The sequence below is a fragment of the Thrips palmi genome, unplaced genomic scaffold (genome assembly GCF_012932325.1).
Source record: "Thrips palmi isolate BJ-2018 unplaced genomic scaffold, TpBJ-2018v1 HiC_scaffold_10, whole genome shotgun sequence".
Lineage (NCBI taxonomy): Eukaryota > Metazoa > Arthropoda > Insecta > Thysanoptera > Thripidae > Thrips > Thrips palmi.
In genome coordinates, this window is record NW_023144621.1 from 10755811 (window position 1) to 10778642 (window position 22832).

General features: G+C 49.7%; 6 protein-coding genes across 8 annotated transcripts; 3 read left to right on the forward strand and 3 right to left on the reverse strand.

The window, feature by feature from the left end:
* Positions 1-1010: 1010 nt before the first annotated feature.
* LOC117647658 (serine/threonine-protein phosphatase 2A catalytic subunit beta isoform) lies at positions 1011-4904 on the forward strand. Its single transcript, XM_034389537.1, has 6 exons — positions 1011-1300; positions 2001-2210; positions 2297-2560; positions 2664-2836; positions 2921-3028; positions 3104-4904. The coding sequence occupies exons 1-6, from the start codon at positions 1199-1201 to the stop codon at positions 3174-3176; spliced, it is 930 nt and encodes a 309-aa protein (XP_034245428.1). The 5' UTR covers positions 1011-1198; the 3' UTR covers positions 3177-4904.
* A 504-nt stretch (positions 4905-5408) lies between these two features.
* On the reverse strand, positions 5409-11065 carry LOC117647628 (nucleolar protein 6). Of its 2 annotated transcripts, none has more exons than XM_034389504.1 (18): positions 10888-11065; positions 10387-10635; positions 10041-10301; positions 9754-9936; positions 9355-9676; positions 9117-9277; positions 8912-9032; positions 8658-8824; positions 8426-8541; positions 8044-8338; positions 7727-7960; positions 7308-7599; positions 6895-7213; positions 6552-6805; positions 6220-6440; positions 5938-6135; positions 5645-5746; positions 5409-5565 (listed from the first exon to the last, which is right to left on the reverse strand). In XM_034389504.1, the coding sequence occupies exons 1-18, from the start codon at positions 10927-10929 to the stop codon at positions 5428-5430; spliced, it is 3675 nt and encodes a 1224-aa protein (XP_034245395.1). In that variant the 5' UTR covers positions 10930-11065; the 3' UTR covers positions 5409-5427. The 2 variants fall into 2 exon arrangements, with proteins under 2 accessions (XP_034245395.1, XP_034245387.1); XM_034389496.1 differs by lacking the exon at positions 10888-11065 and adding an exon at positions 10728-10829.
* A 976-nt stretch (positions 11066-12041) lies between these two features.
* On the reverse strand, positions 12042-14695 carry LOC117647643. 2 transcript variants are annotated; one of them, XM_034389526.1, is made up of 6 exons: positions 14551-14695; positions 14078-14380; positions 13720-14011; positions 13444-13625; positions 13009-13368; positions 12042-12804 (listed from the first exon to the last, which is right to left on the reverse strand). In XM_034389526.1, the coding sequence occupies exons 1-6, from the start codon at positions 14631-14633 to the stop codon at positions 12720-12722; spliced, it is 1305 nt and encodes a 434-aa protein (XP_034245417.1). In that variant the 5' UTR covers positions 14634-14695; the 3' UTR covers positions 12042-12719. The 2 variants fall into 2 exon arrangements, with proteins under 2 accessions (XP_034245417.1, XP_034245408.1); XM_034389517.1 differs by having other exon boundaries at positions 13444-13631; positions 14551-14694.
* A 1274-nt stretch (positions 14696-15969) lies between these two features.
* Positions 15970-16847, reverse strand: LOC117651003. The gene is made up of 3 exons (XM_034394696.1): positions 16717-16847; positions 16453-16599; positions 15970-16207 (listed from the first exon to the last, which is right to left on the reverse strand). Exons 1-3 carry the CDS (start codon positions 16777-16779, stop codon positions 16043-16045), a joined length of 375 nt encoding a protein of 124 aa, XP_034250587.1. The 5' UTR covers positions 16780-16847; the 3' UTR covers positions 15970-16042.
* Positions 16848-16884: 37 nt separating this feature from the next.
* Positions 16885-17514, forward strand: LOC117650996. Its single transcript, XM_034394684.1, has 2 exons — positions 16885-17052; positions 17128-17514. The coding sequence occupies exons 1-2, from the start codon at positions 16999-17001 to the stop codon at positions 17470-17472; spliced, it is 399 nt and encodes a 132-aa protein (XP_034250575.1). The 5' UTR covers positions 16885-16998; the 3' UTR covers positions 17473-17514.
* Positions 17515-18317: 803 nt separating this feature from the next.
* Positions 18318-19185, forward strand: LOC117653859. Its single transcript, XM_034399832.1, has 3 exons — positions 18318-18383; positions 18452-18901; positions 18970-19185. Exons 2-3 carry the CDS (start codon positions 18569-18571, stop codon positions 19132-19134), a joined length of 498 nt encoding a protein of 165 aa, XP_034255723.1. The 5' UTR covers positions 18318-18383; positions 18452-18568; the 3' UTR covers positions 19135-19185.
* The last annotated feature ends 3647 nt before the right edge of the window (positions 19186-22832 follow it).

Consider the following 22832-nt stretch of genomic DNA (forward strand, 5'->3'; position numbering starts at 1 on the left):
ACCACCAGACATAGGAAAGGTGAAAGTAAAGGATCGAAGATAAAATTCATCTTGCTTCTAATTAGGGCTCTGACGCATCTCAATGATGATTAATAGAGTCAATACAGTGCACTTCCCTCCCACTCTTATCATTTTGAGTCATAAGTTTAGAGTCCTAAAGGCCCTAAAGGGGAGATCCGCGAACTTGAAAAATGTTCTGATTTTGCTTCTCATACTCGAAGAAAGTGCTATGCGTAATTCCTCATAGTTGTTGTGATGTTGTGTCGTCTGCTGGGCCTCGTGAACTAGAGCCCTGGTAGCACTTCGAAAAAGTCCTATAAACCTCCTCAGCTCTCTAAATAGTTGATTGAAGACCCCTTCAATATCGCATGTTGACAGTTTAGACGTTTCGAGGCTCATCACGGAATTTTAGAACCCACGCCGGAAGCGGAAACGCACGGCGGACATTTGTTCGTCACCGACGCTTTGTTTATGTTGTGTCGTCTGCTTGAGGCATCTTGAGGTCAAGGGACTTGACGGCGCTTGGAACAGGCCTAAAAAGCTCCTCATTTCTCTAAAATAGTCAACTGAACAGTTATTGAACGTCAGATGCAAACTGTTTAGACGTTTTCAGGCTCTGCCAGACGAATCTTAAAAACGCAAGCCGGAAGCGGAAGCGCATGGCGGACATTTTGGTCGTCAGTATGAGCACCAAAATCGGTCAGAAGTCAAGACGCGGTTCGCGGATCTCCCCTTTAGGGCCTTTAGGACTCTAATAAGTTACAACGTTCGTCGCGATTTCTCATGTTAATAACGGCGACCGGATGCTCCTCAACATGATCAACTAAACATCTAAATTCTAGTTTCAATTTTGTCACTAAAATTAAAAAGATAACAAGATAGCTTTAAAAAATCAAAATTACTATGAGCTGTAAATTGTGCTGTTTCTTTTCTGTCTTTCTCTTGGCTTAACGTCTCCTAAGTGTTTGAACCGGCGGTACTGAAGTGACGTCACGGCAAGAGCGAAACGAGATAGACGACGGCCATTTTGTAGTCTTCTTCGCCGTTCCTAGCCCTAGGGTGGGCAGGCCAGTATTTATATTTGTTTTACCGCAGTTCGGACAGAATCAACTCTGCAACCTTGCAGATAGTATCGCAGCGTACACGTTAATTGTGTGTGTGGATAAATCGTGACGATCTGTTCGTACAGACAGCCGCCATGGAGGAGAAAGCCTCATTGAAGGAACTGGATCATTGGATCGAGCAGCTCAACGAATGCAAACAACTTACAGAGAGTCAAGTTAAAACATTATGCGATATGGTAAGCTACTAGTGATAATGGTGTGAGTCAATATCTCCCGGAACCGAATGGGCGGCCGCGTGGTTCTCGCTTCGATGGTTTCATCTTGTGCCGACGAGTGCCGCGCGAAGCCTACAGGCCGAGGCCTTGGATCGAAAAGCAGAGTTCCAATCGCGTGTTGGGTGGAGTGTTCTAGTGGTGGGCGATTCGTACTCTAATAATTTGTTAAGAAACAGCAGCCGAAAGACAGGCTCCACCTAGGTTAGTGCACCAACGGATGTTGTGCTTGGTTTCGGTTCCAAGTGTCATAGACTCCTGTTGACAGGTTAACTGACCCTTTGACCAAATGGAGCTAACTGTGATAAGACTAATCTCCTTGTCGCATTAAGAAATAAATTGTAGTCGTTTTGTGCTGTTTGTTCTGTTTATTTTGATATTCACTGATTCAGCTTTATTAACAGTCCTCTTATTGTAATAGTAAATTCTGCTTTTTTTTTTTTTTTAATATATTCATATTGTTTGGGTATATCTTAGTTCTTTACCATGACCCGTTATAGATTTCCATTAGCATTAATCTTTTTACAAATATTTGATTATTTCCTCAAATATTTACATTATTCATCGTTTAAGTTTTTATTAATAATATTTCATGCTTTGTTGTTGTTTTTTATAGCCAAAGTTATCATGTTTTTAATCAAGTACTGTTTCTGGTTTATTTCAGGCAAAAGAAATTTTAACGAAGGAGTCGAATGTCCAAGAGGTGAAGTGCCCTGTGACAGTTTGTGGTGATGTCCATGGACAGTTCCACGACTTGATGGAATTATTCCGGATAGGTGGCAAGTCTCCAGATACAAACTATTTGTTTATGGGTGACTATGTTGATCGTGGGTACTATTCTGTGGAGACAGTCACACTGCTAGTTGCTTTAAAGGTATGCACAGTGATTTCTGGTTTCATTTATTATAGCATAGTCTTTTGTTTGTGTGTGTCACTTGAGCCATTTTGCTTCTTACCTAGGTGCGCTACAGGGAGAGAATAACAATTTTGAGAGGTAATCACGAATCACGTCAGATTACTCAAGTCTATGGTTTCTATGATGAGTGTTTGCGCAAGTATGGAAATGCCAATGTCTGGAAATTCTTCACTGATTTATTTGACTACTTACCATTGACTGCCCTCGTTGACGGTCAAATATTCTGCCTTCACGGTGGATTATCACCGTCCATTGACACATTGGATCACATTCGTGCTCTGGACCGCTTACAAGAGGTCCCTCACGAGGTAAATAACCTCTTTAATTATTTTTTAAAAATATATATTAACGTGATCATGGTCATTCAATTTTCTTTTTCCATCTATGAATTAATTTGTGAATTATTTTTAGGGACCTATGTGTGATCTGCTCTGGTCTGACCCTGATGATCGAGGAGGCTGGGGTATTTCACCTAGAGGTGCTGGTTACACTTTTGGCCAAGATATATCGGAAACTTTCAATCACACAAACGGACTTACACTAGTCTCTCGGGCACATCAACTTGTCATGGAAGGATATAACTGGTATGTACAGTGCCTTTGGTTTACTTTTCCAAGTGGTCCAGTTTTCCAAGTATTTGTGTCACTATTTGCTTATCTTTTTCTCAGGTGTCATGACCGCAATGTGGTCACTATCTTCTCAGCTCCAAACTATTGCTACCGTTGTGGAAATCAAGCTGCTATTATGGAATTGGATGACGCATTGAAATACTCATTGTAAGTAAAACTTTTGTTCTGTCCCTCGTTCAAAGCATGGATTTTTACTAACCACTTGTGCTCTGTTTTGTTTAGCCTCCAATTCGATCCTGCTCCAAGGCGTGGTGAACCTCATGTCACAAGGAGGACTCCTGACTACTTCTTGTAGGGCTGCAGCACTTCTAAATCTCCTTTTACAAGAGAGCCTCTTGATAGTGGTATATATCCATTCATATTAAAGAAATGAGTGCAGCAGTTCTCTATGTACAGCTGTTAATTAAGTGTGAAGCCAGGCTGTTCAGTGACACAGAACATAATCTTGTGATTGGGATTAAAATCGTGGATCTAGTCCCCATTACATTTTTCTGCATCATAAATTCTTAAACATTGCCATGCCATCTGCAATATCAAGAAAACGGATTAATCTTAATGATTTGTATTGATTGTAATGTATGGACAGCCAGTATTTTTTTTCCCTATTGTGTTTTATATGAGGTTGTTAAGTATTTAATACAAACCTTTAAAACGTGTTTTCTGCCATTGAATGGAACATTTAGGTGACTTTTATAGGTCTGAGTATGTCAAATGTGAGGACTTTTTTTTTCTTTGCCCCAGCATTTCAAAACCTCAGCTTTTTTAAACCAACTTTGTAATACTTCTTCCTGGATTTTATTTCTCTGATAGCTGTGTTCTTATGAAATGTAGGTCATTCCTGTTCTTGATGTTTATTTGTAGAAAGCCATGTTCTGAACCTTAGTCATGTGTTCTTGTACAAAGGCATAAGATTTGGAACATGGCCTAACTTGTACTATTTAAATGAAGTTACTTTCTGTCTGTTATACAAAGATCCTTATTGGTCTCTCATATCTTCAATATTGACTGGAGTTAATACTATTGCAGTTGATTACATTTTTAAAAGTGTTTTTTTTCTTTGTTTTTTTTTTCCTACCAATCTTTGGTATATGACTGTTAACCTGGTGTTGATAGTAAACAAATCATGGTCCTGGTCTCTCAAAATTGTGAAAGGAGAGTGGGCCAGTTAAGAGTGACTTTGGTGATATCATCTATATGTCATTGCTGTGCCTGGTGGGCAAAGCAACCGACTGCTGCTGCCAAACAATGGTGTGCAATGTTGACTTGCTTCATTGTTAGAGGTAGCATGCACAAGTAACACATGCCTGAACTTCTGAATGCAGATGTGAATGAAGAAAAACGTGTGAATGTGTTTCTGAATGTATTGTGTATGTGTATGAGTTGTGAGTGCTTGTGTTAGTGCACACCAAAAGCACATCTTGCAGAGGTGTTGCTCTTCAGTTCAATAGGCATCCTTTTTTGGAAGTGCTGGGTCAGGTACCATTTGTGGAAAGTTTGTCTGGAAGGAATGATGAAGGGATTTCAAAACCATAAACTACCCTACAGTTAAGGTCAGCACATTTTTTTTTCAGTGTAATAATATATTCTTGAAAACAAATGCCATTTTCGATTGGTTTGTTATAGCAGTTCTTTGTACTCGTGTCTCTTGGTGTTTGCAATTTTGTTCGAGGCGTTAAGCATCGAAAGGGGACCATCTACTAGACTTGGCTTGTATTCTTATCAAGTATGATAACTTTAGTAACCTCAATACTGTACTTCCAAAAGAGCATTCTAAAATTAATAGCGCAACATATCCAGGAGAAATTAAAGTGCAGGCTACATGCTTTTACATTTTGGCAATTCAAACAAACTGATGGGGTAGATATTTAAGTACATGTCTAAGTTTGTTAGGTCAGATTACATTGGACAAGTTGTAATTTCCTTCATGTGATCTTAAGGGGGGTAAAAAGCATCCCTGCATTAGAAATGCTGTTGTTAAATCATGGTGAAGAACAAAATAAATAGACTGGCGTGTGTGCATTAATTTTCTGCTGTGTACTGGTTTGTTAATTTAATATATGCTCCAGTGCATTTCACTTTTTCCTGAAACATCAGCAAAAGTTGTCAGTGGAGCAAGATTTGTGGCTTTTCCTGTTAAAATTCCTAGCATCATGAATTGTCTGTAGGTTAGTGCAGATTGGTAAATTATATTTTGGCGGCAGTGTGCAGCTTTTATTCTAAAACGTCCTGGCGTATGGTGTTCTTGAACATACATTTTTTTTAAAAGCATATGTAACTGAATTAAGAACAATGTCAAACTGTCTCAGAAAACCGACTATTTTATTTTGGCATGTGCATTTCTTGTTTAATATTGTTTGGAGGAGCTTGTTTGTTAATTATTGTGAGACAATTGGAAAATGTGTACTGCAGATGATGTGCTAACAAATAAATATTACTTCTCATTCTATTTAAATTTTTTTATTTTTTTATTTATTGTATCCCGTTAAGTTTTCTTCAGCCATTATTTACAGTACATAAAAAATCAATCTTATTATTTAGGTGCTCTTTTAAACTGAGCTATCCTTAACATCAATACTTTTGACAAGTCCTTTCCCTAATATGTAAAAGTCTTCCACAAGAGCTTCCTTGTTCAGAGTAAGTTGAGTAGGATTGACCTCAAGTTTCCGTCCATTCATGTGGCTTATCTGTTACAATGCAAAAGGGAAGGAGTCAAATTAAAAGCCATCAGTTGTTAAACCTACACTTGTGCTGGATGGTACTTGCCTTGAAGTCTTTGGGCTCCATTGCAGGTGGTTTCCACACAACCCCAATAACATTGCCACCATAAAGATCATGGAAAAACATGGCAAAGTCACTATATGCCTCCTTAACAACAACAAAAAAAAGTAGTTTAGTGGGTAAACGATATCAGCTAAATACAGGGCCAAATAGAGTGTCTCAGAATCTAAGGTACTTAAAAATTTAAGGGATGACAAGAACTTTCCCATCAGAGGATCAGATGCCCCTCCCCCCCTCCCTTCTGGGACACCCTGTATATAAACGTAACTAGACATTACCTCCAGATCCTGTAGGTAACATTGAACAGCATCATATCCAACAACTGGTATTTTCTCATTGTCACCTTTCTTATAAGGATTCAGAGCAAAAATTTTTTCAGATACCTTCGCATCAATCCATTGGGAGTTGCGAGAAATCATACTGGGATTCAAATGAATGATTATATTGTAACAGTCCAATGATGGTCTAAATATTTGCTGTAATAGGCACCAGAAAAATGACAAAAACGAACTTGATTTCTGATTTGAAACAGTAATGGATTACCAAGCCATAGCACTGACCTTCCACATGTTGGTTTCTAAATGGCTTTCAGTCAAGTAACATGATTGCAATACTTTCAAGGACTCTGCCGCCAGGAGAGCAACTCGAGCCAAAATTGTAAGGCTGGGAGCTTCTTTGGTCCATGATGAATTAAGATGTTCAGAGGGGGTTGCTATGAAAAGAGCTGGCAGTTGAGCACGCTCTGAAGTGAATCTATGCTCGATTTCTTGTACAATTTCTCCTAAAGCAGGATTTTTTTTCATGAAAAAAAAAAATTGACAGCATTATTATACAAAAATTAAAAATTGACTTGGTTTTTAACTTTTTATTATAAAATGTGCCCCAGACTTACTGTTCATATCATTGTTGAAGTTCAAAATTATTGGTTCTAAATGCCAATTAGTTGATGACAATAAATGAAGGAATCTCAAAAATGCAATCTGAGGCTGTGCTGGGGGTGAAAACGGTTCTGGACAGAGAAACAAATGGGCCACCAAAAGTTCAATAGCATCTTCTGGAAAGTGGCTCCATCGTATCATGTGAGATGAAATCCATCTCTTAGCAAGGCATGCAGCTGGGCCAAATGCAGGTTGCTGTTGATGCAAGCTACAACAAAAGCAATTAATCTAGTTTCACATTAGACTTCTAATAAGTTTAGATGCTTTATTAGTGTACAGACAACTCATAACCCTTACCCGTGTAAAAAACTTGTTATTTTAGGTAAGTAGTTGATCTCTCTTTCTAAAATTTGTGCCTCCTTGTTATCTACTATTTTGACCATACCATCGGGCATGACAAACTGCCGTAATAGGGCAGGCTCTCGCTGATAGGCCACTCTCAGTCTGAAAACAAATCCATCCTTGACCACATCCACATAATTTGGGAAAGCTTGTGTAGTAAGGCCACATTGAGTCCTTAAGCTCTCGGCTATCTGGATAGCAAATGCTGTGCGAACTCGACGCACAGCCTGTGCATCATCAGGCCATTTCCCACTCAAAGCTAGCTGCAGAACCACTGTAGAAATTTAAAAGATAACTATAAAGATCACAGTTTTCAAAAAGAAGATTTGGAAGATAGATAAACAGAAATACAAACAAAAGTAGTATACCTTCAACTGGAGAAACATAATCAGGTGCATGAGAATAATGAGCTTTTGCAGCCAAAACATTGCAATTTTCTTTGGCCTTTGTTATAAATCTTCCAGGCCTACAATGGCTATCAGTGGAGAGTGGTGGGAATACATCTGTATAACGGCATACTGGAGATGATCCCTGAACTCCGCTAATATCCAAGGGTAGGTCAGACAAGCCCCGAAGCTGAGCAGCTAGTTTGTCCAAAGCTGAAAGTACCGCCAGTGTTGCCTCCTCACCAGTGCCATATGAAAATGTGGCAGGCTTGCACTGCAAAAGAGATGAAAATACAAATTTGTACTCTTAGCAAGCAACTGACAGAAAAACAAATAGACAGGGTATTTCAAAGACTCAAAAACTGGACTAATAAATATAACTGATATATAAAGACACATACCTTGGTCAAGGCTAAAGTTTCTTCCAATTGGTCTGCTAAATAAACAAGGCACTTAGATGTATCCAAACCTAATTTTGTTTTAAGAAGATATTCAGTGATTTGGCGATTGATCACTCTTCTTTGAGATAGAGTTATATCTTTTTCTGAAAGCCAAACAACAGCTTCCGAAATACTTCCATCCTGGAATCTCCGCAACTCTGACTTATCACCCCAAAACTTCCGGAATTCTTCAGCCTACAGTTCATCAAAGTTGTTAGTAAGACACGATAAATTTGAAAAGAACAAATCTTTTTAATTAGAAAACAAGTTTTCTCTACCTGAGGCATATCTGCAGGTGGACCTTTGTCCAAAACACTATAGGCATGCTCTGAATCCAGATTAATCCCAATTAACAGAGGACCCTGGGAGGGTGTTGGTTGATCTGCAATTTGCCATGATACTTTTTGGGGGATATGGATTCCCCATTCAGATACTCTTTTCCCCAAGCCCTTTTGCAGAACTTTCAATAAAAGATAAGCAGCTAATCCAATTGAATGATGTCCTTTGTCAAGCTTTTCTTTTTTTGATGCAAACTTCTTGTTCATTTCTTCAAGAGAAGAAATGTTTGTAAAGCTGTTGGAAAATATTTATTATTGTTACATATTTGTTCTAAAAGCAAGAGACAAAATCATGACAGGAACACAAAAACTAATGACAAACCATAAAATGTGATCAAAACGTCTGTAGAAAGGTGCAGTTTTCATAAAAAGAGCTTGAAAACTGTTAACTGATGGATTGTCAAGGTACTGTACAGCCATTGCACTCTCTAATTTGATCTAGAAAATATCGATTTGTGAATCAACGAAAAGCAAGAAACAGAAATAAAGACATAAATGCTCAGAAAAAGGTAATTTTGTAGGGGAAAAACAAAAACAAAAACAGTACTACATACTCTTTTAAAAGATATTGCATCAAGATGAGCGGCAAGATTGCAATAACCAGTATAATCAACAAAGACAACTTCATAATGCTCATGGAACTCTGAAAGAGATGGTGCACCTCCAGTAGTTTTGTCACATAGAGTCAAGCCACCTCCATCAGAAGTCCAATCACTCTCCTCTGTAAATTTGGGAAAGAAAGAAACATTATCAGATCGTCCCAAGTTATGATGCACCACTAGATTGAATACCAGCTTTATATACTCACTTAAAAAATTCCATACAGTACGAGCAACTTGATAGCTGCTCATGTGAGAGGAGAGCCTCCGACTGCGCAGCAAGTAAACCACCAGCATGGTCATCAGGTAACTACCAAATGCCGAATATCCCTAATGAAAAAGAAAAATAAATTTTGGAGTTGGTCTATCTTTAGATGCATTACATCAATCCTAAAAGTAGACCACTGCACCCACTTGATCAAGCTCCCTTTGCCTGAGCCAAACTTTGAGAAGTATTATCCCATCTTTGATGTTTTTGAAATCTTCCAGTGTTTCAAGCTTTAAAGTCTCATTTTGTTTTGCAACAAGATCAGCTAGAATACTTGCGTTGTGAATAGGTGTGGCATAGTCTTTTCCTGAAAATGGACAAGAGTAAAAAAGTCACATGACATCATACCATGGGAACATCAATGACAATAAATGTAGTAACTACCTTCGCTCACAGTCTTCTCATTAAAAAGCCACTTTGACCGCACAGAATTTTTGGATGGATTTAGTTTGGAAAGTTTGAATGTCTCCTCTGGGACTGTTATGTGCAAATGTACCTGTGCTCGCCCTTGCAATGCGCCAGTTGGCACAACAACAACAACAGGTATAAGAGGATTAGATGCTCGTGGCAATTCAAAACGAGGAACAAAGTCCTCTTTGCTGGATATTATGCCACTTGCTTTAAGGTGAGCAATCACTTGGCAAAGGTAAAGAGCGCGTTTGCGGTGATACCTATGATTTATGTGATCACTGCCTTGAAAACATTTCTGAAAAATAAAGAGGAGCAATAAATAATGATAATTGGTGTCTTAAATAGACATGTTATCACTACATTGGTACATACTGAAGGCATTTCAATAGCAATATCCACATTTAAGTGAGGGCCAAGGCTACAACCAATGGCATGGGAGCCAACAATGGATATGGATGATGGAGGGATGAAATTGAAGGATCCTTTCAAAGAGAATGGTTCTTGAACTACAGGAATTGATACACCCAAATTTTCAAGCCAGTCTTGATCCATTAGCTGAAAAAAAAATGCTCATAAGAAAATTGATTTTGAAACATGGTGGAGATAAAAATTGTTTTTTGCAATTCAGTACAAGCATAATTAGCCAGAAGTTAAATTACCTCTAACACCTCTCCTGATTTAATTTTTGAAAGACACTGTTTTAAGGAAGAAAACCATTCAATGAAGGATGAAATTCGCTTTTTCTTGATACTTATTTCACCAATCATCTCTTCAATTTGAAGACGAAACAGACTTGAGTGAAAGAGATTTTCAGTCTCACGTAAACGAGCTACTTCTTGAGCTGTAGGGGGTTTCTGCAAATCAGCTGTTTTACTCTTTTTTCTCTTTTTTAACGAAGTTGCATCAGATCCATCCACATTCTGAAAAAAATGTATGCCAAAAAGTATAGATGAGATTAGAGAATACCATTACAAAACCTAACAAAATATAAATAGATTCACTCACCTCGGAATTTTTTCGCTTGCGGGTATCTTTATTTTCAAAATTATTTTCTAAAGTCTCCAACACATCATCACCGTCTTCCTCTGAAGAGCCGTCATGTTCATCGTCATCGTCATCAATATAGTCATCATCAACATCGTTTTCCACAGGGGTTCCTCCCAAGTTGAAAGCAAACTGAAGATCTTCACTCTCGTCAGCACCTAAGGACTCATCGCTTTCGTATTGAACATTTTTCTTTACAGGCTTCTGTTTCTGCAAAGAGCAAAAGCGGAATGACCATGAATCATTGTGTAGAAATTCAAATGATCTATCTTCCTAAACAATACACTGTACGACTTTCTAACCAAAAATTTTGGTTCAACAGCAAATAAAATTAATTCAAAGTTTACAAAAACACAACGTAAATGGGAAACTGAAACTGACATCCACGTGAGTATCAGTGCTTCTTTGACCGAAAACAATTGCAGCTAATGTCACGTCTGACAATTAAAAAACAAGCCTTACCGTTTTCTTCGAGTCTCTACCCTTCTTGAATTTAGCGGCCATCCTCAAACTTTAAGATTAAAGCTCTAAAGATCACAAGAAATTAAAATGAAATTTTGACTTGTTTACATCGACATAACCTAGTCACATGTGGCCGGCCAAAAGCGTCTGCCAGCCAATGAGATGAAAAATTCACTACCCGCCAGTTTCTCATACAGCGGAACCGGAACCTGTAAGGCGGCGAATCCATCAAATTCGATAGTACCCGGTGAAGGTTCATTCATTAAAAACCGGTTCTTTCAAAATTTTTCTCTGATTTTATTTACACACATCCTATGACGACCTACATCAAGAGGGGCTGAGCTTTCCCACACACCATACCTATTCCAAACTAATCGATGTCCATCTTCACTCCGTCTTTTTCACGTTTGACGCTTCATAATAGCTTCCACTTCCCATACTGGATGGCGGCTCTTGAGTTTGGGTTAGCATAGAATCTTGCCTCCGCCAATCATTCAAGAGAGCAGTATTTATTTCTTGCTACTCTTTGAACTCCTAAAAATATTCGGGGAGTTATTTTGGAGTCAAGTGTACGGCATTGGCATGGTCGGGTGGGACCCGGACCGGACACATACATTGCGTACGGAGTTTACATTATTCCGGGCGTTGTTGTCCCAATATTTTTTTTCTTTTTTCTAGCCAAGAGCCTTTTTTTCATATGATGCAGCGTAATAACACTTGACGGAAATAAAGGATTCCCACTGTCTTTTTGCACAAAATTTAGAAGAAAGAGGAGAAAACTATAGAGTATGTATTCTACTGAGTACGAGGATGCCCGTTAACGAGAAGCATTTTGCAAGTTCTGGATAGCGCTTTCTGCGGGGGGTAGGAAATGGAGGAAATACGGCGCTGAAGCTGGCTGAAGGCTGGGCCAGGCTGGGCTGCCCTTGCCCGGCGGCCTTCATAGGTTGGTGAATGTTGCGTAATCATCCTGTGTTGTTATTCCTCATTCGTACAGTAGTCCAACGGCCGCGTGCCGCCCCGTGCCCCCGCCGAGTTCTGATCCAAGACTCCGCGACCGCCACGACGCAGTGCTGGCCGAAAAGCAGCAGTCGATATGTGTGCACTCATATTGGAAAGGGTAGTCCTTTGGCAAGAAATGAAAACAAAGAAAATAAAAAACAGTCATAGATACGTTTTAATTCAAAACAAGTAAAACACACATCCCACCCGAGGGGTACACAGTAATAGCAACCAGACTACACACCCCACTTCATGCAAGTGCAAGATTCCCTTCCTCTCCTTCGATCTCCTCCCGTTTCCTCCACGAACCACGGTTATTTCATTTTCAATGCGCGTAGTTAGACCGTGTCTGGTGGACACACACAAACACATCCACGACACACGAGTTCTGGAAATAAAAGGAACCCTTGTCAAGGGCATGCGGAGTAATCGTTTAGGGCTCTGCTCCGCTGCTGAGGGCCAAGCCAGCTAGGGCCAGCCCCAAGAAGGGCCAGCGGGGCCCTAACTAGAGCCATGACGAGGGGCTGTCCCCGAGTCCATCACGAAGAGGCCATTGACGAGGCTCCGTTGGGGGCCGGCCGGGCCGGGCGGTGGTCTGCCTGGCCGGACTCGGACCATGAGCCGGAGCCCTCTTGCCCATGTCCCATTCGGACGGACCGAGGGTCGAAGGGCCGTGCGCAGCCGCAGGCCTCCGGGACTCCGGGCAAAGGACTCACAATCGGCCAATCAGGGCGACGCGAGCCATGCGCGAACTTGTCTGCAGACCATTCCGGACCAATGGCGAGCGACGATGCCGTGGATGCCGTGTGTCTTCATCAAGCGGACGAGGGTCAAGAGCGGATTTCTGCGAAGCAGTCCTTGGAGCGGTGCGGGTTGCGGTGGCGGAGCAGCTTGATGCCGTCCTTCGGGATGAGCCTGGGCAAGAAAATCACGCACAGCCAGTTTGTGAGCGGTTCCAATTCAAAAAATTGGTTTGGCACTCACTAGTAGCGCTACAAGAAACAAAAACCAGCCGCGCTGCTATTTCGAATAACCCGGAAAAACTACGAGACGTCACACCACGCGTCCGGCAGTCCGAAGGCAGCAAGGGAAGTACCGCGCCTCGGCCGCCCTGCTCACCTCGCTCTGGTCTTGAGGATGTAGTAGGCGGCCGACGAGACGGGTCTGAAGAACCAGTTCTCGCGGTCGTGCCTCATGGCCTCCATGATGCCGCGGTACCCCTTGACGGACTCCCTCTGCAGCGGGCTGAGCAGCGCCGTGACGGAGGGCACGGGGGCGTCCAGGGTGTCGCGCAGCATGATCTCCAGCTGGCTGTTGAAGTCGGCGCCCGGGATGAAGTAGGCCAAGCCGTCCGCCATGCAGCGCGCCATGTATTCCCAGGGCGGCCGCGCCTGCCGCATCTGCGGCAGCACGATGGTGGCCATCGCCTGGCGCGCGCGCAGCAGCGTGGCGTTCAGCCCACCCTGGCACATGTTGAACCTGGTTCAAGACAATCCAACTCACTGCACTGCCCTGAACTGCGTGCAGGGAGCCCCACTATCGTCCTTCTCTTACTTGTCCTCGATGCCCAGGGAGTAGCCGATGGTCTCCCACATGTGTACGAATCCGTCCAGGAGCTCCTCGGTGGCGTTGGCCAGGCCGTACTTCTCCGGGAACAGGATCACGGGAGCAACGAAGGCCCACTGGGTCATCGCCATGTCGTACTGGCTCATCCACGATTTGGGCTTCTCGTTGTCCTGCTTCTGAAAAGGTTTATTTGTAGCACCAGTGACTCTTCAAGAAACAAGTGGTACACAGCGGTGCGCGGCTGCGCGGCTGCGCGGCTCTCACGTTGTCGATGGTGTTGTCCACGGCGGAAGGCGAGCGCTTTCGGAAGGGGCACGCGGAGCTCGCCACCTCATCGAGGTCGCGGCGCACGGCCGCGCTGGCGGGGCAGCCTGAGAAGTTGCCGCCGAGGCGGGTGCGGTTCCGGACGCCCTCCTGGTCCGGTCTCTCGTTCATGTCCAGGCGCACCATCCGGTGGAGGCCGCGGACACGCTTCATCTGCTCGTAGCCCCACGTGCCGGGCTCGTAAATGTCCGACGAGTACCACGAGCCCACACCCGCCACCGTGTCGTAGTACCTGAGCAAGCCCGCCAAATGAGTCCACTGTTGGGGTGCGACAGTGCGAGGACTCTCACTCTCTTACCTGTCCCACGCCTCGTCGGGGGTGTCCGAGTTGCCGGTGTAGACAAGCACGTCCAGCACGGAGGGCACGGCCATCACCATGTACAGGGCCTGGATGTGCGCGTACGTGATGCCCACTGGGTAGATCTCCGTAAGGCGCTGTCCGGCGGCGAAGCGCTTCCGGTCGTACCAGGGCGGCGGCGTGTTCTCCGGGACGCCGGAGTCGCCGTACGCGTGCGGGCCCTCCGCCACCAGACGCTGCAGCACGGGCTCCAGGCCGTCAGCCACCGATGCCTCCGGGCACCACAGCGACGCGGCGCCGGCCCTGAGAGGGAGGGGCCAGCGGCAGGGGCCGCCAGGGGTTACTCCAGGATTCTAGGGCGGTGCTAGTCTGACCCTGACCATCGCGCAATGCGTCAGCACTTTTAAATTTCGTTAGATGTAAACAAACTAGAAATGCCTGTCCCCGGATGGGTTCCTCCAGGTTGCCCTCACCTGCCGGGGAAGGCGCCGACCGCCCTGGAGGCTGCCAGTGCCGCCACAGCGACACACGCGAAACGCACAGTGGCGGAGGCCATGTCGTTGCAGTGCACGCGCGAAGAGGTGGCCGTCGACTACCAGCCACTAACCGCACCGGCCACCGACCGGGCACCGCCGGGCCAGCCACGTGAAATCAATCCCCCGCCTCGCCTCGCTTTGCCTCGCTTTGCCTCACGCTTCGCGAAGCTTCACCGACCGACCGCGCGGCGCGAGCCCGCGAGGCTCTGGGAGTCATAAGCACGGGCACGGTCCGTCCACTCATTGGCACCTGTGTTGTCAACGTTTCACTCGTTCTGCCCGGTTCTGCCGGTCTGGAGGTCGAACTGGAAGGGCCCACGGCCCTGCAGCCTGCACCGCGCGCTGCTGACCCACTTGTGCGTTTTCTCGGTCCTGTCCCGCCGGAACACCTGGTCCCCACAGGACTGACCAAATTCTTGGCCGGAACCTCCATTTCCGCTGCACTGCCCGAACGCCCAGGCAGCACAGCGCAGGCTAGGCGATGATTTGCATGTCCCCCAGTCGATCGTTAGGCCCGAGCGGGCCGTGTCGCGATCACCCGATCGCCGCGCGGAATAGCGGCGTCTCTCGAGACACGCTCGAGGTACTTGTTGGCGTTGTGCAAGGCATCCCGTCCCGTCCCGTCCGCACACGCAGGTCGGCATCAGTTCCTCAACGCGCGGCTCGTTGGATAGCCCATTGTTTGTCGCATCCGGATTAAATTAACCCTTTTTTATCGGTCCGCCCAACGCGCACTGTACTAAAAATTTTATCCCTGCGTGTTCGCCTTGCCAAAGCTACACCACTGCCGCGGTGCTTAACTTGTCTCTCGGGTCAGAGAGTACTAGCAGTGGGTACTAAGCAGGCGGCACCATTGGGAAGCTTCCCGTTCCCCTTCGTACCCGTCGGAAAACTACTGGCTAGTCGTTTGAGATCGCGCAAAAAACACATTAGGCCGCCTGATATGGAAACCACGCCGCGGCGCATTGGAATCTCTTATTTGCCGTGGACCGTTTGTGGTGAGGTTGAGATTCGCAACCGTTGGCTCGCAGATTGTGACGTGTTTCTAGATTCTGGTTTTGGTGCCCTGTTTGCAGTTTGAAAATTGACCACCTTGTTTTGTTTGTGCGTTTTCCAGAAGTTTTTATTTTTACCTCTCCACGGAGGTTACGGGCAGGTCGCCCGAGCTCGGATCGTTTTGTTGACTCGAACGCTAAAGGTCTGCAGAGGCCTAGCAGCGTTGGTGATTACGTTGCCTGCCGGTGTGTTTGGATTCTCCCACAGTTTTGGCACACGAACGACATGACGGTGTCGCGTCCCATTTAAATGTAATCAAAGAGATGAAAATGGGGGCGAGCGGGATGTTAATCACTGCACTTTACTTTTTCTGTGTTTATTCCAGTTCGTTGTCCTGGGCGCAGCGTCGGCAGCGTCACGACGGGTCACGACGTCACGGCAGGGCGGCGGTGATGCAGGCCTTGAGGGCGTCCACGGTCGGCTTGAGCGCGTCAGGGAACGCCTTGCCGGCGATGCAGTCCACGATCTGCTTGGCCATCGAGGAGGGCGCCTTGCCGTCTTCTAGACCGTTCAGGCCGTCGTTGACGCATGGGTCCACCTACAAAACAACAAGTTGTTGCTTTTGTTCCAAATTTCAACACCCCAGAAATAATATTTTTATTATTTTAAAGCCTCTAGTATTCGGAGTTGATATTTTGACATCAAAGTAACGTTTTTCCACTTCAAAATTTACAACCTAAAATCCGGAGTAAAACAGGGAGTGAGACCAGAAAGGAAAAGACAAGGAAAATGGAAAAGAAGGGCAAGTGTCGAAAGGTTCCCCAGGACGACCCTTTCTCTCACCTTGCCGAGGTGGTCGTACGTGCCGTCCGCGATGAGGTTGGGCGTGGCGATGCGGACACAGCGCTCCACGGCGGCCTCCTGCGCGTCGAGACCGTCCTCCTCCGACGAGGACGACGCCGAGGAGTCGCAGAGCACCAGGGCGGGCAGCTGCGTGAAAAACACGCCCGGTCAGTCGCCGCCGGGGAGGCAGGCATCCCAATCGACGCGCCGGGAGGCGGGCTGGCCGCCGCCACGGCGCTCCGCGTGACTGTACACTGTACTCACCGCGGCAAGGATGCAGAGCATGCAGAGCATGCAGAGGGCCAGCATGGTGTCGGCGCGGGCCATGGCGGCGTGTGGCGGAGCGGCGGGGGCACTGCGTGCGTCGACGTGCAGTGGCCTTTTTAACCACCGCTCCGCTTGCAGGCCATGGTGTACCCAGGTGCGGTGCTCGGCCCTGGCAGGGGGGCAGCTGTCCACACCACTGGACGGGGTATAAAATAGCGACGCTGCTCGCCAGCGCGCCACCGCGACACTGCCGCACCGCCGCACGACCGTGCCGTCATAATGGCCCTGTTGATGAACACCTGGACGCTGGCTCTCGCCTGCTGCCTCGTCGCCGTGAGTCGATAGACCCAAGTGTCAACGCAGGGTCATACAGAAACGAGAGCCGGATCAAATTATTTGTTTGTTTAGTTGAACGCTGTGGAGGCGTCGTCGTCCAGCAGCTCCTCCTCCTCGTCGTCGTCCGAGGCGTCCGTGTCCTCGTCCGAGGAGAGCCTCTCGGCGCGGCTCGAGTCCAGGATCCACCGCTGCGTCCGCGGCGCGTCCCCCGGCCTCGTGCTCCCCGTCGGCAACTTCGAGCAGCTCGCCAAGGTTGAGGCCTGCGCGGACGACGGCATGACCGCGCTGTTCGGCGGCACCCCGGCCGCCGCCGTCAAGGACATGCTGGACGGCTGCATCGACGGCAAATCATTCCCGGACGCCGTCAAGCCCGCCGTCGGCCTGTTCAAAGACTGCATCGCACGCGCCCTCAAGTGAAAAGAAAAAAAATTGTTTGCAAATAAAATTAATCTAAAAGTGCTTACGAGGCATTTATTTCCACCTTTCCCACACGAAGCTGCCACACGAATCATGGCAGACATGCAAAGAAGATGGCCTAATATTGCTCCGTTTGGGGTGAAGTACGATTTCCCGCGTTGGAACGGACGCAAGTCAGCCCAAACCGAGATTTCCACACATTTGTCACCGTTTTGACCAACTTTGCGGCAAGGCAGCTTTCAAATACCGAGGCGGGAAATTGCACTCCGTAAAAAAGCACCCTAAATAAAACATAAAAAAATACTGCCCCAGGGTGTACGATTTCCCGCCTTGAATCGGACGCAGTGGCCGTTCAAAGTCAGCCCTAACCACGATTTCCACACATATGTCATCAGTCTGACCAACTTTGCGGCAAGGCTGCTTCCAAACCGAGGCGGGAAATCGCTCTCCGTAGAAAACGCACTCCAAAGAAAGCATCCAAGGATACTGCTCCGTTTAGGGAGTCCGATTTTCCACCTCGGATCGGACCCAGTGGCTGTAAGCCCAAACTACGTTTTCCACGCATTTGCCACAGATTTGACCAACTTGCTGCTTTGTCTCGCGATCGCGATCATGACGTCACTAAACAATCAGTCGATCTGCCAGGCTGCTAAACAGCACACACAACTAAATAAATTTGGCCAGTCGGTGCAATCGGAGTGCAGACTTGGAGTAAAACAATATGAGGGTCAGCGCTTGATTCTTTTGAAAAACGCTTATGCCAACCTGATCAAACACGGTCTTTGCCCGTCCTCTGGGTACAGTATAAACCGGCGCGGCGTGTGCGGGTCACACACGCCTCCGGCATGCTGCGGGACGCGGACGCCAGCCAGCGCGCGCTCTGCGTCGCCGCCATGCTCGTCCTGATGGCGGTGAGTGGCCGGTGCGGACGGGCGATTCTGTGGGGCCTTCCCGGAGTCACTCATTTTTTCTCGATCAGGGCTTCTTCTCGACGGCTCTGAGATTGCTGATTCGGGGCTGCTGCCCTGGAGAATGCGTAAGCTTGGCCTAAGCACCTCCCCGCATCACGCCAGTCCCGCCCGATCGGATCGCGGTGATGGCAAACTATCCGCCCGGGGTCCCTAACCTCCCTCGAGGCCACGGTGGCCGTCCTGGCCGCCCTGGCCGTCCAGCCCTAGCCGTCCAGCCCTGGCCGTCCAGGCCGCCCTCGCCCCATTCCTCTGATAAATGTCCGCCTTGGCCTTGTTGGCCTTGTCAGGTGCCGCCCGGGCGGGGCTGCTGCTGCGTCCACCGCCACCACCACGGCGACTCGAGCGCCGCGTCCAGCGAGGAGGACGCCGTCGGCAGCGGCGACGCCAGGATCCAGCGCTGCGTTCGCACCTCGGCGCCGAACCTGCTCGTCGAGGGCACGTACGCGCACCTGGCCAAGGTGAGCGCCGCCGGGCTTGGACAGCGGGCCAGCTGTAGGCCGTTGCCTCATTTGGTGCTAAATTCCAGGTGGATGCCTGCGCCGCCCGCGGAATGGACGCCATCGCAGCGGGAACGCCACCGCCAGTCGCCGCGGACGTCGTGGCGGCGTGCGTCGACGGAGAGTCGTTCCCTGACTCCGTCCTGCCCTTCGTCGCGGACTTCAAGGACTGCGTGAAGCGGGGCCTCACCTGAGTCTGTGACCAAGCCAATGAGCCAATGACGAATACATTTCTCGAAAAGCGACGGCGACAGTGATTATGCAAACACGGCGACAGAGTGACAGGTGCGATGGCCGATGGCTTGCCGATGGCTTGCCGGTGGCTTGCTGTGGCCGGGAGCGGCGCCCCTTTCCTTTTATTAGTTTATGCCGCTGCGAAAGTTTGCCGGCACGGTCCTCTTCTTAGCAAACAGAAAACTTTGCCAGCGGCAATAATGTCGACCCACCTCCCCTCTCTCTCCCTCCCCCACCGATGCCCGATGGGAGTAACGGACTTTACTTTTGAGCAGCTCACTGTCTTGGAACTCCATCACGGTGCCTGGGCTTGTGCTTGGGCTTGTGCCGTGGGGCCGCGGACCGATTTGGGTAGAGGCACGCAGTGGGGCCACAGTGTGGGGCCGAGGCAGCAGGGCCGTGGTAGGGCCGGGGAAGAAATGAGTCGTCGCCAACTTTTCGCAGCGTCTTGCAAGTCTTCCCTTCGTAGGCAACCATGCAGGGCCATGTGATGAGTCCTTGGAAGTTTCTCATATCGTTACACATTTTCACCCCGATGCCCTGTTATAGCCGTCCTTGCCAAATCCTTGGTCCTGGCCAAATCTGCGCGCGGGGGCACACAATAAAGGCAGGGAGGCCGGCCGTGGGAGTTTGCCGGGGTTGGCGAGTGCTGCCTTGAAGGCTGGAAGGCGCTGGAAGGCCAACCTAGCCTAGTCACACCTGATGGACGACACGCGAGATAACGGCCCTTGGCGCCCTCGGCCTTCGCCGCCTTCGCCCCAACGACGCGGAATATGTTCTGATCGGAATCTTGCGATGAAGCTTTCAAGGGCGCAAGATGGCATCTCTCCACTCCACTTTTCGGAGCCGCATTTTGCGGCGGCCCGTGGCGACAGGCACCCCCTGGCCGGCACGGCTAGACCGGCACCACTGTACCGAGTTTACGACATGCGCCAAAGTATTCAAACGGGGCGCTCTGTCTCTGTCCCCCCCAGTGTGTGGCGCAGCCGGAACTGCTGGTTTACGAATAAATGAGCGAGATGAAGCATGAAAGGCGGACGGCATGGTGTGATTGACGTTGACCTTCGGCCGACGCCCCGTAGCTCCGCGGCTCCGCGGCGCGGGGCGTGGCGGTAGTGCCCCTGGCCGCCCTGGCCCCAGCCACCCCAGTGGGGTGACCCCGGCCCCTGCTGAGCCGGGCGCCGCAACCCGCCGGACGGCCGCGTCGACTGAGTTGCCAGCTGCGGCCGCCGAGGGGCGCCCCGTGCCCATGCCCGACGAAGCCCGACGAACCGAACGGCCTCGGCTCGGCTCGGCGCGAGATTCAAACCGGAGAGAAAACAGCCGCGGGAATCTATTTGTGGTTCGGGATCCGGGATTCCAATCTCGCCACTTTGGGCTGGACCCCCCCCCCCCTCCCCCCCTCCCCCCAGGTCACCGTCGCCACGCCGGACTTAGTCTTACAGAGTCGGGGTGAGTTTGCCCCTGCAGGCGGGCGGGCAGGCGCTGCAGGGTTGCTCTTGGTTTACACGTCCCAACGGCCAAAGTTTTCCCCGCCGTTCCGAAAATGGAATGAAATCCCCCCACCCCGGATCATTTCCATCGGCGTTGCTTATTTACTGGTCCTAATGACGGCCATGGGCATATTTCACGCGCGAGTCGCTCCAAGTTGTGCGTCGCGGGGACGCGTCCTCGTCGTCCATGAACTGGGTTACGCGGTGCTGCCGTTTTACGGGGTGCTCCTTGCAACTCTAGAACTGCATCGCCAGGGAAGCGCAGCCCTCTAGAATGAATTCGCTGCACCCCGTCCCGCCGTACCCTTCTCGAATGTATGGTCAAATGCCCGTGAAAAATTTATGTCACGATGATTTCATTTTCTGAAACGACATTAAACGAGGAGGGTTTACATTCAGAGGGAATAGAATACGCAAGAGGCACTTCCGGCGAGACGACATTTGTAGCAAAGATGGTCCTAAATTGACCGGGTAGGACATTTTTTCCGTCGCCAAAACATCTCCCCGGGACCGATCCCGATCTGGCCTAACCCCAATCGCGCCTCCCATCGCGCTACCCTGCCGAGCCCGGCAGCCAGCCATGCAGCCAGCCACGGAGCGACACCATCCATCAAGGGGAATCTTCTGGAGCGAGTTGTCAACGGCGGCGACAATGTCAGGCCGGCTGAAGGTGGCCCGGGGGCTGCAGCTCAGCCCGACCAAGTCCGATCGGGTTGCTCGGCCCGCCTCACCTCTGCCCTGCTCGCAGCCCGACAGCCCTGGCAGCCCCGGCAGCTGGCCACAGCCAGCGAGAGCTGAGCCGCCCCGTCAGCCCCCTCATATCAAGGCCGCGGCCGGGGGGATTAGTCTGGAGTGGGCCGTGTTGGTGGTTTTGGTGACGTCGTCACTTCGTCACGGGTCGGGACGGCCGGGACAGCGCGAAGTCGAAGTAACGACGTCGACGTCGTCTCTTGGACGTCGCGCTGCCCGGCCTTCCCGACCCGTGACGAAGTGACGAAGGGGAGTGACTGATGCCCGCGGTGACTGCCACGAGTTTTCTCCCCAGCGCGAAGGCGAAACTCACTGCCGCCTTCAGCTCGAGGAAACCGATCAGACAACGCGTTGTCGTTCGTCGTCCAAGTTCCGGTTCCGTAGAGTCCCGTGGGATCCAATTTGCAGGAGCAGCTCTGATTTGCTCGATTTGGTTCGACGAGCCGCGCTAGCCGCGCCGGACAGACGGGGCTGGCAGCTCAGGGCGGCGGCACGAGCACGACGCGACGGGGCTGCATGCTGCCAGCTCTGCCGGTGCGGCCCCCTAGCGCTGCGGTGCGCTGTGGCCCCGAGCGGAGCGGAGCGGCCGGCGGCATGGCATGGCGTAGCGGGGCACGGGCACGGCGGCACGGCGTGCGAGCACTCCCGTCTCTGGCCAGCCCCGCCACCGCGCGCCACCGCCAGCCAGGCTCAGAGCATGCCGCGCCGTCCCCGGGGAAGGTTCATCTCGTCGCGTCCGTGTCCGCTGCGTCCTGCCGTCCGCGGTCGCGTTTCGTAGTGCTGCCCCGCGCCGGTCCGCCGGTCGACGCACCGAGTGACCCAGTGTTACCTGGCTGGCTGATTGCCTGGCTGACTGCTTGGCCCCCGTGGACGACGTGCGAGTGTGGATTGTGCAGTGACACCCGACCCATCCGCTGTCACCGCCACCCCCTGGACGACAAGGACGCCCCGACACCCCCCAGGATGACGGCGAGAGCGCGCCTCGAGTGATGCCGTCGGCCATGTCCCCGGCGCCCGGCTAACGTCCTCGAGTGTGCGTGTGTGCGTGCGGACGGCTGTTCGTGAGACTGTGCGTGTGCGTGCGTCGCAGGACCTCCCGGACAGTGGCCGCTCCAGCTCTGCTTCCTCTCTTCCGTGCGGGTCGCTGAGCCGAACGCCGCCCGGAGCGTCGCGACGCAGGACGCAGGGTGAGTCGAACCTCGTCGTTGTGAGTGCGGGGCCGGGCGGGGCGGGGGTGTCTGGCCAGCGCACCGCGGCGGCTGCGGCGGCTGCGGCGGCCGTCTACCCCCAGCAGGCCGCGCGGGCCACGCCTCGCACTCTAAACAGTGCGTGGAGTTCTTCCTTGAAGTTAATGCCCTGCCAGTGAGAAGGAGCATCTCAGCACGCCCCGCGCCCCGCCAAAAGGCGAAGACGGC

Excerpts from the sequence above, each read along its gene's own strand:
- LOC117647643 (XM_034389517.1), bottom strand. The coding sequence starts at position 14,633 with ATGGCCTCCGCCACTGTGCGTTTCGCGTGTGTCGCTGTGGCGGCACTG. Across the intron at positions 14,012-14,077 it reads CCCGACGAGGCGTGGGACAG|GTACTACGACACGGTGGCGG; the intron begins GTAAGAGAGTGA and ends GGGCTTGCTCAG. Across the intron at positions 13,369-13,443 it reads TCCCTGGGCATCGAGGACAA|GTTCAACATGTGCCAGGGTG; the intron begins GTAAGAGAAGGA and ends GTCTTGAACCAG.
- LOC117651003 (XM_034394696.1), bottom strand. The coding sequence starts at position 16,779 with ATGGCCCGCGCCGACACCATGCTGGCCCTCTGCATGCTCTGCATGCTC. Across the intron at positions 16,600-16,716 it reads TGCTCTGCATCCTTGCCGCG|CTGCCCGCCCTGGTGCTCTG; the intron begins GTGAGTACAGTG and ends TTTTTCACGCAG. Across the intron at positions 16,208-16,452 it reads CGTACGACCACCTCGGCAAG|GTGGACCCATGCGTCAACGA; the intron begins GTGAGAGAAAGG and ends GTTGTTTTGTAG.
- LOC117647658 (XM_034389537.1), top strand. The coding sequence starts at position 1,199 with ATGGAGGAGAAAGCCTCATTGAAGGAACTGGATCATTGGATCGAGCAG. Across the intron at positions 1,301-2,000 it reads TTAAAACATTATGCGATATG|GCAAAAGAAATTTTAACGAA; the intron begins GTAAGCTACTAG and ends GGTTTATTTCAG. Across the intron at positions 2,211-2,296 it reads CACTGCTAGTTGCTTTAAAG|GTGCGCTACAGGGAGAGAAT; the intron begins GTATGCACAGTG and ends CTTCTTACCTAG.
- LOC117647628 (XM_034389496.1), bottom strand. The coding sequence starts at position 10,808 with ATGTCAGTTTCAGTTTCCCATTTACGTTGTGTTTTTGTAAACTTTGAA. Across the intron at positions 10,636-10,727 it reads CTGTTGAACCAAAATTTTTG|AAACAGAAGCCTGTAAAGAA; the intron begins GTTAGAAAGTCG and ends TGCTCTTTGCAG. Across the intron at positions 7,600-7,726 it reads AAACTTTAGCCTTGACCAAG|TGCAAGCCTGCCACATTTTC; the intron begins GTATGTGTCTTT and ends TCTCTTTTGCAG.
- LOC117653859 (XM_034399832.1), top strand. The coding sequence starts at position 18,569 with ATGGCAAACTATCCGCCCGGGGTCCCTAACCTCCCTCGAGGCCACGGT. Across the intron at positions 18,902-18,969 it reads CGTACGCGCACCTGGCCAAG|GTGGATGCCTGCGCCGCCCG; the intron begins GTGAGCGCCGCC and ends GCTAAATTCCAG.
- LOC117650996 (XM_034394684.1), top strand. The coding sequence starts at position 16,999 with ATGGCCCTGTTGATGAACACCTGGACGCTGGCTCTCGCCTGCTGCCTC. Across the intron at positions 17,053-17,127 it reads TCGCCTGCTGCCTCGTCGCC|TTGAACGCTGTGGAGGCGTC; the intron begins GTGAGTCGATAG and ends TTGTTTGTTTAG.